This window comes from Bubalus kerabau, chromosome 1 (assembly GCF_029407905.1).
Source record: "Bubalus kerabau isolate K-KA32 ecotype Philippines breed swamp buffalo chromosome 1, PCC_UOA_SB_1v2, whole genome shotgun sequence".
In the NCBI taxonomy this organism is placed as follows: Eukaryota; Metazoa; Chordata; class Mammalia; order Artiodactyla; family Bovidae; genus Bubalus; species Bubalus kerabau.
This window is the reverse complement of record NC_073624.1, coordinates 15,571,950-15,590,940: the sequence shown is the minus strand read 5'-3', so window position 1 is coordinate 15,590,940 and position 18,991 is coordinate 15,571,950. Positions and strand designations below refer to the sequence as shown.

General features: G+C 46.5%; 1 protein-coding gene across 1 annotated transcript in view; it reads left to right on the top strand.

The window, feature by feature from the left end:
* ANO2 (anoctamin 2) overlaps positions 1-18,991 on the top strand; it is a 337,925-nt gene that overhangs the window by 72,169 nt on the left and 246,765 nt on the right. Inside the window, exon 4 of the mRNA XM_055568880.1 lies at positions 4,096-4,194. Coding sequence (XP_055424855.1) covers positions 4,096-4,194 — 99 coding nt within the window. The remainder of the gene's footprint in view (positions 1-4,095; positions 4,195-18,991) is intronic.

The window sequence follows — 18,991 nt, the reverse complement described above, 5'->3', positions numbered from 1 at the left end:
TCGATTCCTAGGTTAGTTAAAAAGAGCTTGTGCATTTGGTGATGGTTCTGCCGAGGGATTTTCATGTTTTTTTCCCAGCAGAGGTAGCCAGTCACACCAGCTAATATTTCACATCAGCTCAGTGTTGCTCTTTTTATGAGAAGGTAACAATGTCGCATGCAGGAAAGAAACGTGATGACTAGATGTTAGCACCAGTGCAACTGCATTCCAGCTTTTATTTTCCTTTGAAACTGGTTCCATTTGAGCAGAATGGAGAAGCGCCTTGCTTTGCTGGAGGGGCCGAAGGCATCCATGTTGGGAGACACTTTTCATCATTTAATATACGGCTGGGCTGCAGCTCATAGAGCCTCTAAAACCACAGGGATTCAACAAGGTGGAGATTTACCTTTCACATCAAAATCCCAGAGGCAGCCCAGGTTGGCTGGGACAATCCAGAGTTAGGACCCAACTTCTCTCTGATACTTTGCTATTTCTGGCCTTGACTTTGACCTTGAGGTCTAAGACACTTGTATCTGTCTTTCAGGCTGTAGATCCAGTGATAGGGAAGAGGATGAAGGGGCAGAAGTCATCCACTTGTGTCTTTGCAGGGAGTTTCCAGGAGCTGCTCCACCCCCGACCTGTACCACATTGGCTAGGAATTAGTGTTATGGTTATACTTAACTTCAAAGGAGATGCTGCCTTCATTCTGGAAGGCCATGTACTTGGTTAAAAAATAAAGGAAGGACTTTTCCTGACAGTTCAGTGGCTAAGAATCCAGCAGGAGATGAGGGTCTGAGCCCCAGTTCAGGAACAAGGTCCCACATTCTGCTGAGCAACTAGGCCCCCACACACAACTAGAGAGTCTGTGCAGTGCCAGGAAAGATCCCGCATGACGCAATGAAGACCCAGTGCAGCCAAATCAACAGAGAAGACTAGAGAAACGAAGAATGGCTGTCAGGGGACAGCTAGCAGTCTGCCACCAAGACCACAGGTGGACACTGGCCCTCCCGACCCGGCTCAAACATCTGCAGCTGCTTAATGAACATTTGGTGCACACTTGAGGCACCACTTCCAGATAAAGGTGAAAAAGGGGTTTGCCACAATTGGAAAACAAAGATGAAACCAAATATTTTAAAATCAATAATAGTCATGATTTCATCTTAGAGAGAAGAATGGTGGCACCCTCTGCCATCTTTCACTGAGAACGTCATTTCTGGGGCTTCAGGTCAGCTCCACAGATGGTTTCTGTCTTCCTCTTGCTTTGCACTAAATTAGAAAAGCTTAAATTACCATTTGAAGTAGCAGTAAGTAGTTGATGACTCCGTCTAGCAGTCCCGGTATTGTTGTCATAGACAGACAGAGAAATTGGGGCAATTTCTCACTGAAAGGCACTTCCAGGGTTTTGTCTGAACTGTGTCCACTTAGGGTCTCAAAGACTCTGTATCTCTTCATAGGACTGCCTCTTTGATGCTTCTCATTCTTTGATTCAATATTAGTTTAAGGCATGTCTTTATGTTCTCTTGCAGCCCTTGGATGTGGTTTTTAACTATGTGCAATAGATGTTCTAAAAACCACCAGGTAGAGCATAACCTGCCTGAATTTGAGTTCTTTTTTTTAAAAAAATATAACTTTATTTTTGGCCATGCTGTGTAGCATACAGGATCTTAGTTCTCAGATCAGGGCTCAAACCCAAGCCCCGTGCACAGAAGCTTGAAGAGTCAACCAGTGAACCGCCAGTGAAGTTCCTCGAATCCTTTTTTCTAAAAATCCTACTATCTGTAACTTTGGGCAAATTGTTTGAACTTTTCCTCTCCAACAGTAGGGTAGAGAGGTGATGGTCCCCCGTGCGCATTCTGTGAGCTGAAGCACATGACCTCCGTGCTCCATCCAGGCATACAGTTCACTCAGTAAAGATGCATCTTGGTGATGGGTGTTGTTTTCAGGCACTTGTCAACTCTAGACCGTCCAAGGCTTTCAAACCACAGTTCTGTCTTCTTGTGAAATCCTGCTTTCTTCTTCCGTCTCCCTCCTTAGAAGTCAGCAGCTTTCATCCCCAAGGTGGGGGTAGCTTCTGGATGTCGTAATTATCGAAAGGATCATCCAGTGCCGTTAAGAATCAGAAGAGACAGTCTTCACTTGCATTATGAGTGTCATGAGCATCATGAGCATTATGAGCATCATCTTTTTGTCTTCTTCATCATCTCAGAAACCCGTGAACCTGTGACTGTGAACTCACTGTCAGTTGGGTGCAAAAGGCAGTCTTCTCCCAGCCACCTGGTTCTCTGCCCAGCTCTTGGGATGGTGTGCATGGCTGCCTCCAATGGCATCTTTAGTGCTAAACCGAGACCTGTATTGGTGAACACAAACTGGTCTTTGAGGATGACTTTGCAGAGGGTTGTTGCTGCTTTTCTGTGAGGAGCATTCCTTTCGCTGCCTATAATGTTGGTGCCTTTTTGGCCCTGGACTCTGTGCGTCCTGTTTGATGAGATGGTCAGGAAACCAACAAAAGTCTGCTTTCCCCTGGAGCATGTGTGTGGGGGTGGGTGAGAATGGGACAACAAGCTGCGAGCTCGTCTCTCTGCAGAGCACGGTGGCCAGGCCCCGGTCCTCGATCTGCCCTCAGCTGCTTTATCCTAACTGTCAGTGGCACATGGGCCAGCATCTCACGGGGCTTTGGGATTCCCAGAAGTCACTGGACGAGGACTTGCCCTATTGACTTGTGCTGCTTTTTTTGTGAACACAGTGTTCGTAATTGATTTTGCAGGTAGTTTTAGAAGCTTCATACTAATGATGAGGCTTTTGCTCTTTGTTTCCTACTTGTTTTGGTCTTTTTTCATTCTTTAGTGATGAAACGAATTATATTAATGTCAGAAAGTGTTTTATTTTTCCCCTTTTGTGTGCTTGTTCTGAAAAAATTTGAGGTTTTCTTTGTAGATGAGAAGAAACTAATAGCTTCATGTTGTAACTGGACCGATTTTTATAGCAGACACTGCCTGGGGCCAAATGAGGTGCTGAGTCAATAAAACCTAGTTTTCAGATATTCATCACTGCATTTCGTTTCCTTATTTTACATTTTTGGGGTGAAATCTGTGCACTCAGAGGATGATATATCCTGGGACCTAAATTCACAGCCATATTCACACAAAATCCTGCCCATGATTTATTTTTTATGATATTATATTGAGTTGTACCATTTACATTTATTATTTTTATCATTAGCTTTTGTTGTTGTTGTTGTTTAGTTGCTAAGTAATGTCTGATTCTTTGCGACTCCACAGACTATAGCCAGCCAGGCTCCTCTTGTCCGTGAAGTTCTCTAGGCAAGAATACCAGAGTGGGTATTTCTCTCTCCAGGGGATCTTCCTAGATCAGGGATCAAACCCGAATCTCCTGCGTGGCAGGCAGATTCTTTACCACTGAGCCACCTGGGAGCCCCTTATAGGCTAAATGAACCACTTTGTGATTTGGGCTGTGACACAGCAAAATCGTAGCATAAAAATAAAAATGTAATATTATTTTATTAAATTATTAATTATAATATAAAATATTCATATTTACTGAAAATATCAGTATGGAGGCAGGTTCCAGACTGTTCACTGAAGCCAGCAGAGGTAACTCCCAGTTAGAAAATAGATGATGAACGTTTACTGTACAGCACAGGGAATTATACCCATTATCTTGTAATAACCGGTAATGGAATATGATCTGCGAAAAGACTGAATCACAATGCTGAGCGCCTGAAACTGATACAATATTATAAATTAGCAGTACTTCAACAAAAATAGTTAATGGGATTTCTGTGAAAACTATAATTGTTTACATTTTAAACCTGTGAACACAACTGTTTTAATTCCTCTTTTTCTCTCAAGTCCCCAGACCTCCAGGGACTGCTCTTTGGGAATGCTTCCCCACTCTGGGTGAGAGCATTTCTGAGCCAGAAGCAATGAATGGGATATGGGTGGGAGGGGGCTGGCCCCCAGTGAGGTATAAAGAGAACAAAAACCAGAAACGGAAGAAATAACACGTCTGGGCTTCTTGTTTGGAAGAATTGGGGAGCTTGGAATGTAAGCTATGACCTCCTAAGCGCTGCTGTTTCTTCTTCTTTGTCCCTTCCAGAGCAAAAGCCAGGGCTCCGTCTTCGTCCGGATCCACGCCCCGTGGCAGGTGCTGGCCCGAGAGGCGGAATTCTTGAAGATCAAAGTTCCCACCAAGAAAGTATGAGCATGTTTCTCCTGGGTTCTGGGGTCTCTCAAGGGCTGGATGGATATGAACAGTGTTGGGAAGAGGCTGGGTGGGACGTGGGTGTTGTGGAGTTGAATCATGCTTGCTTCTCTGGGGACGCCAAAGTTGGGCAGAAGGGACTTGGGAAACTGTCGCCTCAGAGCATCGCTGACATGGGCTCTGCAAGAAGCTGGTCATTACCATGGTCCAGCTTTTCAACTTCTCCTTAAACCCCCTTCTCCCTCCCTTCCAGCCCAGCCAGGCATTTCTTTTCTTTTTTTCACTGCCACCCCGCCCCTGCTTCCCCCCCCCCCCACCTCCCCGCCAGATCACTGGTCTATATATAATCTTTTTTTAAAAGTCTTTATTGAATTTGTTACAATATTGCTTCTGTTTTATGTTTTGGCTTTTTGGCCATGAGGCATGTGAGATCTTAGCTCTCGGACCAGTGATCAAACTCCATCCCCTGCATTGGAAGGTGAAACCCTAACCACTGGGCCACTGGAAAAGGTGCCAGGCTTTTCTTCAGAGTGTGCAGTGGTAAGGAATCTGCCTGCCAATGCAGGAGATGAAGAAGATGTGCTTTCAACCCCTGGGTCTGGAAGATCCCTGGAGTAGGAAATGGCAACCCACTCCAGTATTCTTGTCTGGAAAATCCTGTGGGCAGAGGAGCCTGGAGGGCTGCAGTCCATGGGGTCGCAAAGAGTCAGGCACGACCGAGCATGCACACACACGGCAATGAGGGTGGATGGCAAGCCTTGCCGATGGGGTGGGCAGCACGCAGGGAGGCGTGGGTTCGCCAGACTTGCCATGAAGACAGCTTTTCTGCTTGTGACGCTGCCCCTAAGTGTGGTGTGATGATGGCTTTTGTAAAATAGGAGGTTCTTCTCATGTGAGTTGATCACAGTCATCTGGGAAACGTGCTCACAGTGTTCATGCCCCAGCCCAGCTGGGACTGTGATCTTGTTGGCTGGCGTGGAGCAAGGCTCTGGCAGCAGTATTATGGGAAAAAAATCCCCAGGAAAGCCCCACAGTTGAGATGATTTTCAAGGTCCTTTTCAGCCATTAGAGTCTATATATAATTAAAAAAATTTCCTGGAGAATTCCTGGGTGACAGCTTCCTTGTGTAAGAAAATCCAGCAAATATCTCCAAAGAGAAAGGAAGTTGTGTCCACAGATTTCCACAGATTTGGTCTTCTTTTTTATTAGGTATTTTAGGGAAAAAGGATGGTTATTGACTTTGAACTTTTGAAGTGTTTCTAGGAAGGGCCCCAGGGCAGGTGACGCTATGGTTTAACCAGAAGTAATCTGTGGGCGATCTCTGTCTCTCAGTCCCTCTCCCTTTCTTCCACACACACACACACACACACACACACATCCCTTATCTCACAAGTGTTGACCTAGCTTTGCCGAGATCACGACTTCGTCATCATCATGTCCACCCTCCCCGTCATTAACAGAAATTCCTATTGGCTGCATTCTGCACAACCATCATCATCACCTGACTTTTTGTCACCCTCTCCACTATCAGTGACATGGTTAGAGTCAGCAGAACATTTGGATTAGCATCGTGGGCTGTGTTTACACCATCCTCACTACCAAGAGATCTGCGGCCCCTTCAGAAATCATCCATCACATACCATGCTGTGTGATGCCGTATCACGCACCCCTGACTCAAGAAGGATGAAGCCTGTGGGTTCTGTTCTGATAGACTTATTAAGATGGATAGCACATCCATGGCAGGTGGACAAATGACTACTGAACAGTGAACAAATACAGGCATGAATACAGCTACAGACATCTTGCCAATAAGAGGTACATGTTTAGGGGTCGCGTGCCTGAGAGTCTTGGTTTCACAAGACCCATGCTGTGACCTTGTCCTCTTCATTTGCACTGCTCTGCCCTCTGTCTCCTGACCCCTCGCTCCCAAACCACTGTCCTCAGGTGCAGGCGCTGTCTTGAATCTGGACCTTGGCTCCTCTGATGCTTTCCTCATCTGCTGGCCACACGACCCAAGTCAGCCTCGGCTGGAGGCGTCTGCTTCCCTCTGGAGGTGTCCTCACTTAACTCACCTCCTGCTTCTCTTCCTTCTGTCTTCAATACATATATATTTCTTCTCCTTTCTCTGGCTTATCTGAATGGCTAACGTTCTCTTAATTTCTTCAATTTGTATCTTGCTGCCTATGTGTTTTATCTCTGCTGGCTGATCCCTGGACAGAAGGTGAGTGAACTTTGCTGCCCTTGCTAGTGCTTCTGTTCCGCAGGACAATCCTTTTAGCAGGAAACGTAGAGACCCAGGAGAAGTGTGGGTCCTCCTTCTCTCCCCTCTTCGGCTCTTCTCCGTTGCTAGTGTCTTCCATCCTTCCTTCCCCTGCCCGCTCCTCTGTCCCTTCTTCCCCCTCCCACTTCTTTACTGGTGCCCCTTCCTAGCCTCCCTCCCTGTTCTTGAACATCTGTCCATACCTATCACTTCCTCCACCTCATTCCTGGTCTCAGCCCCTAAGTACTGCTGGCCTCTGGCCCCTCTGGTCTCTGCGTGTCCTTTCACAAGCTCGTAGCTACGGGAGCATAGTTCTGGTTACAGGGCACGCCTGCCCTCCGAGCCTATGAGTCCCCGTATTCTCAGCCTGTTGGAACGTACCATCCATCGTGTAGGATGTGCCTGCGCTTGTATTTGCAGGTAAGATGATTAGGACGAGGATGTATTATGATGAAGCCATCTCGGAGTTGCCTTCTGTTTCTTTTCTTAAAAATATAATTTAAATATATTTGATGTATGAAGTGAAAGTGAAGCTGTTAGTCGCTCATTCGTGTCTGACTCTGAGACCCCAATGGACTATAGCCCAGCAGGCTCCTCTGTCCATGGGATTGTCCAGGAAAGAACACTGGAGTGGGTTGGCATTCCCTTCTCCAGGGGGTCTTCCAGACCCAGGGATCGAACCCAGGTCTCCTGCGTTGCAGACAGATTCTTTACCATCTGAGCCCCTAGGGAAGCCCCATATGACGTATAACCTTGTGTGAATTTAAGTTGTACACCATCTTAATTTGGTCAGTGTATAGATTGTAATATGATTGTTATTGAAGCAATAATTAGCATCTCTGTTATGTTACAAAATCATCCTTTGTTTTCAGTGGCTGGAATCTTTCAGTTCCAATCTTTTAGCAAGTTTGATGGTTATGGTACAATATTGTTGGGCATATTCCCTGTGCTGTGCCTTAGATCTCTAGGGTCTATTTACTATGTGTTGCAAGCTTGTACCCTTAAACAGCATGTCTTATCCCTCCAGCCCCATCCCCTGGTAACCACCATTTTTTTTTAAAGGTTTGCAGCTATTTTATTACAAGTGTACATTTAACACAATGAAATCAACACTGATATATTGAAGCCTAGTTAATAGTAGTGTAATAATATTTGGATGATTATATTATTTTAAACAACAAACTACACTGAAAATTAATGTGATAAACTTCTTGGTCATACTATTATTAAGAGATACAATGTATACATTGAAAACATGATTGCTTAAAATTTGAAAATGGAAATGAACTCATTTGGGCAGAGTCAGAGTTCGACTAATCTGAAAGGAGCGGGTCTGTGGAAGGACCCCCTTGTTTCAACAAGTTTGGCTTTTTAGATTTCACATGTAAGTGATATCATACAGCATTTTTCTTTCTCTGACTTCTCTCACTGGGCATAATGTGCTCCAGGTCCATCCATGGTGTTGCAAATGGTGGGATTTCCCTCTTTCTTATGACTGAATCATATTCCATTGGATCTGTGTGTGGATATATAAAATCTTATATATACAATAATGGATAAAGACATATAATGGATGTGTGTGTGTGTGTGTTTTTGTGTGTACTTAGTTGCACCTGACTCTTTGCAACCCCCGTGGACTGTAGCCAACCAGGCTTCTCTGTCCATGGAATTTTCCAGGCAAGAATACTAGAGTGGGTTGCTAGTTCCTCCTCCAGGGAATCTTCCCAACCTAGGGATCGAACCCATATCTCTCGCATCTACTCCATTCTTTAGCACTAGCGCCACCTGGGAAGTGCCAATATAATGCATATTGAGTGGATAAAGAAGATTTTATGTATTTGTATATATAAATAAATATATTATAATTTATTATATATTAATTGTAATTTATATAATTATATATTATATTATATACTTATATAATATTTATATGTTGTAAATACATATATATAAATTTTAAAATATATATATGTCTTTATACACACACACACACACACATATGTCTTCTTTATCCATCAGCCACTGATGGACTCTCAGGTTGCTTCCTCCCCTCCTTCCTTCCTGTTTTGGAGCCATAGCCAGGTAGACTCTGCATCAGACGAGTCCTTGAGAGGCCAGCCTTCCAGCTCTGGTCCTGGACCCACCTGCTGTGTGACTTGGGGATGTCACTTCTTCTTGCAGAGCCTCAATGTCCTCATCTGTGAAGTGGGCATAGTAACACCTGCCCTGTTTTTCCTAGAAGGTTGTTGTAAGAATCCAGGTCTTAACCGCTGCTATGGGAATGCAGAAGGTTACTATTGTGTCTGTGTTCTCAAATATTTTTAGGTGTGTTCTCAATTCCTCATTCCCCAGTCACCTTCCCTCCTGTTGCAGTAGGCAGCCAACACTGATGGAACTCCTGGCGGAAGGGGGTCTGTGGAGAGACACTGAGGGACTCAGAGGCAGTCTGAGCCCTCCGAGTTCACAGCCAAGGGCATGACAGGCGGAGTGCCCACACTCAGACACCCTGTGCTAGATTGTTCAACTGTGTCCGACTCTTTGCGACCCTATGGTCTGTAGCCTATCAAGCTCCACTGTCCATGGGGATTCTCCAGGAAAGAACACTGGAATGGGATGCCGTGCCCTCCTCCAGGGGATCTTCCCTACCCAGAGATCGAACTCACATCTCACGTCTCATGAGTTGGCAGGCAGTTTCTTTACCACTAGCGCCACCTGGGAAGCCCATCTGATTAAATGCTGTGCCAGGTAGCCCATCAGCATGGCACAGCTTCTGTCTGGGAGAATGCTGGTCCTGGGAGTCTGGGAGAGCAAAGCCAGGGGGTGGCCCTGATGAGGCTGCAGGTGTAACAGAAGGAACTTGTCCCCATGGTGTCGAGTCCCCAGACTCCACACAGGTGGGCCATCCTGGCATCCTTCTGCTGCAGGGCTCCAGACCATTTTCCTATTCACAGAATGCAGTGGCAAGTAGTTGACCTCCCAGGAGGATGTCATAACCACGAGAAGGGGACACAGCGTGGTATGCTGGGTGGCATGCATTTGCTTGCAAAAGTGAATCTGAGAACCAAGTCTAGGAGTAGGGATGGGGGTTAAACCCAGTTCCTGGGGTGAGAAAGGAGCATGGGGGTGAAGCTGACCTCCATAGGCCTAGTGTTGGGTCCAGTGGTATTTTCTCCTCTCTTTAAAAAAAAAAATATTCATTTGACTGTGTTGGGTCTTAGCTGTGGCATGTGGGATCTTTTTTTAAATTAAATTAAATTTTATTTTATTTTTAGTCATGGCATTTGTGATCTAGTTTCCTGACCAAGGATTGAACCTGGGCACCCTGCATTGGGAGTGCAGAGTGTTAGCCACTGGACCACCAGGGAAGTCCCTCCCCTCTTTTTAATGGGCTTGGGAAGTGACTACAAAAAGAGTAACCACATTTGCAAGGATTCCTGTCTTGGCGGCAGGGGGAGCAAGGAGGAAGACTGAGGCATAGGGTGGGGTCACTTAGCATCTTCGTGGCTGGTGGAGGCCGGATCATAACTCAGCAGGGTCCAGAGAGACCGGGAAGATGGGCAGGAAATCCCAAAATTGAGATCTCAAACCTGGACAAATCCACAGTAATGAGTCCAGGGACACGGAGTCCTGAGCACAGATATTAACCGGGAGGGGGATCTTGGAAGGAAGTGTTTGTTTTCCAAAAACAACAACAGAGGAGCCAGTATTTTGTGAGGGACACGCAGTGTCCCTGCACAGGAAAGAAGCAGGAGGCCTGGCCTTTGGCCCCGAGCAGCCTGGGAAGGTTTGAAGTGCATGCTTTCTCACCTCTGCTCTTTACCGAGGTGGCCTGTCTAGATTGTGGTCAATATCTATGTTTTTTTCGCACTTATCTTATTTAAAAAAATTTTTATTGGAGGATACTGGCTTTACAATGTGGTGTTAGCTTCTGCTGTGCAGCAAAGTGAACCAGCCATGGGTATACACCACTTTTTTATACATATGAACGAGCACCCCGCCACCCGTCCCCGCCATGCTCACCCCTGACGTCCACTTCTCCCCCATGAGCCACCTCTCAGGAACTGGTGAGAACGAGATGATGGAGTCCATTCTTGTGTTAATGCAGCAGGTTCATCCAGCAGCAAACCCATGTCCCTTGCATTGTAGCGCAGATCTTAACCACTGGACCACCAGGGAAGCCCCATCTTCTCATTTTCATGAACTGAAACGATATAGAATTGCCATTAAGAATTTTCTGATGAGAGTGAGAAAATCAGTGTTACCATGTTGGACTAAATAAAATTCCAGTTAAAAAGCAAAGAAATGTGGCATTTTAGTTAACCTGGGTGGCCCCTTAGGAGGAAAATATTAATTCTATTAAGCTTCATAAATTATTGGAAGTTGTGCTCCATTACTTATTGCTGGCTCTTAGAAATTCTGATTTGTGACTTCTGCAAAACTGTGACTTCGGCAAAAGTTCCACAGGAAGACCCTCCCCAGGTTCCTGATGCCCACTCAGCCAGGCCAGAACCTCTGCCTTCTCAGTTATCCAGATCTGAGCCTTGGGTTAGTAAGGTTTCTCTAGAGAAACAGAGCTAACAGGGTTGTTGTTCAGTCGCCCAGTCATGTCTGACTCTTTGCAACCCCATGGACTGCAGCAGGCCAGGCCTCCCCGTCCCTTACCATCTCCTGAAGTTTGCCCAAGGTCATGTCCATTGCATTGGTCATGCCATCCAACCATATGTGTGTACATATATTATGTATATATATTTGATATATATATCATCCTCTTCCATGGAGTTCTCCAGGCAAGAACACTGGAGTGGGTTGCCATTCTCTTTTCCAGGGGATCTTCCCAACCCAGGGATCAAACCCGGGTCTCCTACATTGCACGCAGATTCTTGACTGTCTGAGCCACCGGGAAAGCCCCTCCTGCCCTGATGTAAAGGAAATGGTTCAGTTTTGTTCAATTGCTTTCCTACTGAATGCCTGTTAATATCTTGGGGGAACCAATAGTCTGCAGAATGTACTCTGGGAAATTACATCCTAGGTTAAGTAAATTAAATTAATCCTAAATTAATTAAATTAATCCTAAGCTGGAGAGGCAGAGCATTAAAATTATTATTTTTTCATTATTATGGACTAGATCAGGGGCTTTCCTGGTGGCTCAGTAGTCATTTGTCCATGCAAAATTCAGAAACAGAATCACATTTTTCCCCTCCTCACCTTGACCCTCTTCTTCCTTCATCAAGTAGTGATTGAATTCCTCTGTGGAATTATTTTGATAGTTTAGTGATTCCTCCCTGGTGACCAGACAGTAAAAAGCAGGAGAAACTCCATGAACTTTATCGAAGATTGAGATCTTCTAGATCCTTAATCCTTAGAGGAGGGCCACTGACTACTCAGCCTTCATGATGCCTTTCAGGACAGATTCTTTCAATTATTATAAACATCAATGATGATTTTTGAATGAACCAGAGGGGTAGCTGTTCACACTGATGGGCTGTGGGTGGGGTCCTCTTCTTCTTGTCGCTGCCTGTTCCCAAGCATTTGTTTTTAATAGTGATGTGGGGTTGGGTTTATATTTGATATCTTTATGGGCTCTTTGGTGCATGCTCTTTGATTGCCATTTAAATAGGCTGGAAGGAGTACGGAACACTTGTACTTATTCGATTTTGTTTTCTGTGATGCTTCTCATCTTTAAAAATCAGAAAAACAGAATTGATGCCACCTCCATGCCATTGTTTCCATGTGGAGCCTGTGATGCTTGGGGCCACCTTCTGGATGTGCATGCAGGACTGGCAAGACCACAGACCTGACTCAGGGCTCAAAAACAGTGATGACAAAAACATGAAAATGTAATGGGAAGTGAATTTGCATTTTGGAAAATTAAGTTGTTTTTAGGCTCATGATTGAAAAGTTGAAAGAGAAATGGTGATTTTCCTTTTGAAAGCCTCACATCTGACTGAACTGGGGCAGCACGTGCCAGATGGGTGGGCAGGAACCTGGACCCTGGTCGGCTGAGAGCAGAGGGTAGTGGATAGAATTTGTCAACTATAGTAAAACAAGACTGAGTAGCTGGGATATGTGGTCGCTTTCTCAATGGGAGACGTGGGAGCATGGGCCGTGGCTGCCACTGTGGGTAGGGGAGGAGAGGAGCAGGGAAGGAGGAGGGGGCGGTCAGCTTCAGGCACCTTGGTCTCATGGGCAGAACTCTTCTTACTCAGTAAGAACTGGGATCAGTGATATACTGGTTTATAATGGCTCTTGAGATCTGATACATTTTCAGAAAATTTGCAAGCTGGTCTTAATACCCCTGATTGAAATTGGCCATCAATTCAGTTCAGTTCAATTGCTCAGTCATGTCCGACTCTTTGCAACACCATGAATCGCAGCACGCCAGGCCTCCCTGTCCATCACCAACTCCCAGAGTTTACTCAAACTCATGTCCATCGAGTCAGTGATGCCATCCAGCCATCTCATCCTCTGTCATCCCCTTCTCCTCCTGCCGGGGTCCAGCCCCGGTGGATCCAGGGAATTCGAAGTGGGGACGGCGTCGGCGAGGATCAGGAAACAACTGCTTAATTAAACTTTAATTAAGGATATAAAGAGTGATAGAATAAGGACAGCTCAGTGAGGAAATTCAGTGGAGAAAAGAGGCTGAAATAAGGATAGCTCAGTGAGGAAATTCAGTGGAGAAAAGAGGCTGAATAATTCAGCCAGAAGGTGAGAGAAAGAACGACATGGGGAGACCAAGTTTTGGTGAACAAGGCCCGCACTTTATTTTTCTTTTTTTTTTTTTTTTTTCAAATTCATTAGGTTTTTTTTTTTTTTTTTTTTTATTTTATTTTATTTTTTTAAATTTTATTTTATTTTTAAACTTAACATAACTGTATTAGATTTGCCAATTCAAAGTAGTTTTTATACCTTAAGTTATGCATAGAGGATAATGGGGGAAGGGGTAGAGTCATGCAGCAAGCCAGGCTTTCTTCCTGCAAACTTATCATATGCAAAAGCTTAGGTGATTTGCATCATCTTCTGGCCCGGAAGCCTGTTAACATTTTAAGACCCTTTCTTCAGAAAGCTTATTTTTCTCTAAAGGTGATTGGTCAGGAGCCACCCTCCAAAAGCATTAGATAAAGTTGCATTCCTACAGAGCAAAGGTGTGGTGGGCTATAACAAGAAAAAGAATTAACTCAAGGGTCCCAGGTTACAAACATTAAAGCTACTACTTACACCAATTATATTAATCAGTACACTGCCAGGGACACCCTAGGTAAGGGATATGGAAACTTAGCAGCAAACATTGGCCCAACAAGTGAAAATCCCTTCACCAATACAATTTCTAATCAATCTTTTAACTGCTCAAAGGACTCTGTATTTAGACAGTTTAGAACATGGAGCTGTAAGTTAACTCTTTTTTCAGAGAGAGGTAGTGGGGGACAGCCCCCCGTGAAGTCAGAGGTGTAGGTGAAAGCACAAAGCAGAAAGTAGGCAGACTCTGGTTTTGGAGGGTAGATGCTCGAGAATTTCCAGGGGGACTCCTGAGGCTCGATCCCGCCTTTGCTTATGCCGAGCCTCCTTCCTCATGACCTTTGTCATGGGTGGAGCTCCTCACGCTGGCTCCCGGCAGTGATAGAATTCCACTTGAGCTATTCCAGATCCTGAAAGATGATGCTGTGGAAAGTGCTGCACTCAATATGCAATATGCACTCAATATGCAATATGCCGGCTCCCGGCATCCTCCTGCCCCCAATCCCTCCCAGCATAAGGGTCTTTTCCAATGAGTCAACTCTTCGCATGAGGTGGCCAAAGTACTGGAGTTTCGGCTTCAGCATCAGTCCTTCCAATGAACACCCAGGACTGATTTCCTTTAGAATGGACTGGTTGGATCTCCTTGCAGTCCAAGGGACTCTCAAGAGTCTTCTCCAACACCACAGTTCAAAAGCATCAATTCTTTAGCGCTCAGCCTTCTTCACAGTCCAACTCTCACATCCATACATGACCACTGGAAAAACCATAACCTTGACTAGATGGATCTTTGTTGGCAAAGTAATATCTCTGCTTTTCAATATGCTATCTAGGTTGGTCATAACTTTCCTTCCAAGGAGTAAGCATCTTTTAATTTCATGGGTGCAATCACCATCTGCAGTGATTTTGGAGCCCCCCAAAATAAAGTCTGACACTGTTTCCACTGTTTCCCCATCTACTTTCCATGAAGTGATGGGACCAGATGCCATGATCTTAGTTTTCGGAATGCTGAGCTTTAAGCCAACCTTTTCACTCTCCTCTTTCACTTTCATCAAGAAGCTGTTTAGCTCCTCTTCACTTTCCGCCATAACTGCTACTGCTACTGCTAAGTCACTTCAGTCATGTCCAACTCTGTGCGACCCCAGAGACGGCAGCACACCAGGCTCCCCCGTCCCTGGGACTCTCCAGGCAAGAACACTGGAGTGGGTTGCCATTTCCTTCTCCAATGCATGAAAGTGAAAAGTGAAAGGGAAGTCGCTCAGTCGTGTCCGACTCTTAGTGACCCCATGGACTGCAGCCTACCAAGCTCCTCCATCCATGGGATTTTCCAGGCAAGAGTACTGGAGTGGGATGCCATTGCCTTCTCCATTCCGCCATAAGGGTGGTGTCATTTGCATATCTGAGGTTATTGATATTTCTCCCAGCAATCTTGATTCCAGCTTGTGCTTCTTCCATCCCAGCATTTCTCATAATGTAGTCTGCATATAAGTTAACTAAGAAATTGGCCATAGTGGGCATATTTACACCATAGAAATCAGTGACAGCTACGTATCAGCCATCCAGCCCCACACACGGAGGTGGTTGGTAAGCGTTTACCAGTGCACGGTGAATCAGAGCCCTGAGAATGAAGGCGGAGTGTGCACTCAGAGGGCCACCATGGACTAGCGCTCTCTGGTGGTGGGGGCGGGCAGGCTGGAACCTGAGAGTGTTATGTGATTTCTGCTGTGGACATTAAAGTGCTGTTGGTCAGAAGGGAGCTGGGAGTGACCGTGTCTCTTCAGGGACTCTGAACTGATGCCATATCAGTCACCTCTGGTCAGAAAGGAACTTCTCACTCCTGCCCACTTGCTCACTGCAGCCCAGTTACACAGATCCTCCAAAATACAAGCCTGTTTCCCTCTCTGGGCCTTTTGCTTGACCTTCCCTCTGCCTGAGGACCTCCAGATACCAGACGGCAGTCCCCCACTCCACTGGGGTCTCTGCACAGACTGATATACCCGACTACCCTGTGTGAAGTGGGCCCCTGTCTCTCTTCTTCCCTCCACCCCCTTCTCTTGTGTGTGTGTGTGTGTGTGTGTTTAACACTCGGCACTGCTGGATACTGAGTAGTGTATTTGTATCTTTGTTTTACTGTCTGTATCCTCACTACACTGGAATCTCCAGGAGGGCACCGGTTTTGTTTCTTCCTATTGGCAGCAGCACCTAGAACAGCCCTGGGTACAGAGCAAGCAGTAAATCAACACTTGATGATGAATGAAAGGATGGATCTCATGTACCAACCTGGTTCATTGGTCCTGGATTACTGCAGAGTGATGCTGAGATGGGTTCTGAGTCTTCATTCAAGGGCATTGGAAGGATGCTGTGGTCCCTCAGGGTGGTCTGCAAGGGGGTTGGGGGAGGCAGCATTGTGATACATGGACCATAGCAGCCATCCCTGATCTGGGTCCTCAGTAGCCCCTTCAGTTACCAAAAAATCATTTAGAAATAGTCTAATTGTACCTGGAATGGGGCTGGGTTGTGTGTAAGGAGCCCTAGACCTTGGAAAGATCATGTTTTTTATTCATTCACCCATCCATCCATCCGCCAAGTGAATAGTTATTATCATTATGTCTGAGATATTCTGCTGATGGCTGGTGATGCAGTGGTGACTACAGCTGGTCTTAGCCCCATACGGCTTCGGTGTGGGGAGGATTCAGAAGTTAAATAGCTGGTGATGAGCTGGGAGGCTCAGGAAGCAAAGATCAGGGTAGACAGAGAGCTAATGGGAGAAGACCAATTTAGATTGTTGGGGGGGGCGTGCAGGGTACCAGAAGGGTGCATTTGAGCTGAGACACAAGGGCTGGGTAGGAGTTTGCCAGGTAGGGAGGGCAGGTGAGAACCTTCCTGGGAGAGGGAAGGACATGTCTTCCCACCCCACACAAGAAAACCCTGGCCTGTGCAGGGAGCTGGGAGGAGGCCAGTGTGCATGAAGCACAGAGACTGGGGACGGGGCGTGAGGGGGTGGGGAGGGTGGGGACTGAGGCTGTAGCGGGAGGCAGGGATGGGGCTGGAAGGGACTCATCAGCCATGTAAGTAGTTTGGATTTTCTCCCACATTTTTAAAGTCAGCAAACATTCATTCATGTGTAGAGGACATTGAAAATGTAATTAAAAACCATAAGTGAATCCAGAGTTAGACCTCAGAGAATGCGAGTTTTGTAAATACATCACTGTGTGCATTTGGCGAGGCTGTGGACAGGACATTGACCTATGGGCACAGGATTGGGTGGAGGGACTGGGGAGCTCCTGCTTTTCGTGGACACTGGGGCTCCTTTGGGCTCTAGGATGCAGCTGAACAGAGTGGCTCCCCGTGATCTTTGCATCTGGATTGGTGGGGGGTTTTAACGTCTTCTTGAGTAGGTAACTAGGCTGGTGCACAGAGTGGGTAACCAGATCTGTGCACCCTCCGATCTGGGTTCAGTGCCCGCGTGTCTGCCTGCATCCCTCTCTCTCGGTGCCCTTGGGTACCAGCGGAGCAGGAGAACCATGGATGCATTCTGCTGCATCGTGAGCCCCTCTTTTTCATAACTTCTTTAGTCCAGTGGCATCCACCCCAGTCCTGTTTGAGGGGCAACCTTCCATACTGTCTGGCTTCCCTGTGTGTCTGAGCCTTTTGAAATGAAAGTTGAACAGGTGATCATTTTCAGCCTAGTCGACCCTCAGTTACCCAGTGACCAGAGGCACAGAGGATAACACAGATACCTGGAAAGGGGGAGACAGCCTGGGCTAGTGTCTGGGGCCATAGGTGTAAGCAGACACGTGCTCATAGCTGGGCTCACTCTCCATCTTTTTGTCTAGTTTCTGCTTTTCCTACGAGTTGCAGAGAGAGGCCCTCTTAGATCAGTGTAGATGAGGGACTCTTGGATAATCAAGATTATTCTGTTTATGTTTCATATGGTTATGGGCTTCCCAGGGGCACTAAGTTCATGCGTGCTCAGTCGCTTCAGTTGTGCCCAACTCTTTGCAACCCTATGAATTGTAGCCCACCAGGCTCCTCTGTCCATGGGGTTTTCCAGGCAAGAATACTGGAGTGGGTTGCCATGCCCTCCTCTGGGGGGATCTTCCTGACCCAGGGATTGAACCTGGGTCTCCAGCGTTGCAGGTGGGTTCCTTACCACTGAGCCACTGGGGAAGCTCTCCCAGGTGGTGCTAGTGGTAAAGAATCCGCCTGCCAATGCAGGAGATCCAAGAGATGTGGGTTGCAGGAGACACCCGCCAATGCAGGAAATGCAAGAGATGCAAGAGGCTTGGAGAATTCCATGGACAGAGGAGCTTGCAGAGGTCCATGGGGCCTCAGAGAGTCAGACACAACTGAATGACTAACAGCATATGATTATAGCCTTCCCTTGATCTTTGGGTGCTGTTGGTTCTCCTAATGTTTGTGTGCCATTGGGCACGTTAGTAAAACTTTCTGTGCCTCAGTTTCTCTACCCATAAAATGGGGCTAGCAGCCTGTACTGTCCATGATAGACTATCACTACAGCCTCGATTCCTTGCATCCCATGAAGGAACATGATTCCAAGGCAGGAAGGAAACAAATTAGCCCTCAGACCACACTACTGTGCCCCTCTGGAGGGGAGAGGCTGGGGGAGACGAGCGGGGTTGGGGGGAAAGAAGTAACAGAAGAAGGCATCTCGGTAAACCTCTTAGCCTGTGACAGTGGAGCCAAAGTGAGCTTTTATGAGAACCACATTTGAGCCCTGGGATGAAAAATAAGAGCAACATACTTTAAAAATTATTTATGATTTTAAGCACATGAAAGGCGTATCATGTACCCGGGGAGGGCATAATGGGGACCAGCTGGTGCACATGTGTCCTGCCATTTCTGAGGATGTTCTTCATTCTCCTATGTCCAAGAATAACAGTAATAATGATGCTGCCGCTGATCATATTAATAATACTAAAGTGGATCGGGGCACCTTTCCTGGACCCTGTGGAACACGGGGGAAGAGCTGGGCTGCTGGGCTTGGTGGGGGGCTGAGAGGGAGCTCTGGCTCGCTTCCTTCTCGGGGACCACGGAGCCTTTCCAAGGATCAGAGGTTTGAGAAGAGAGCCTGGATGGGAAAGTCAGGAAGCCTGGGTCCCCAGGGCTGGGTTCACCCCCCATGCTGGCAATTCCCCACTTCTCCGAGGCTCAGTTTCCCCATCTGCGACTCAGTCATGCAAATGCAGCTGGTGGGACTGGCTTGCAGAGTCTTTGTGGACCCTGCTGACATGGAGCCTGTGGGGTTCCAGGGCTGGTTGCAAGGCTGAGCATTCTGTG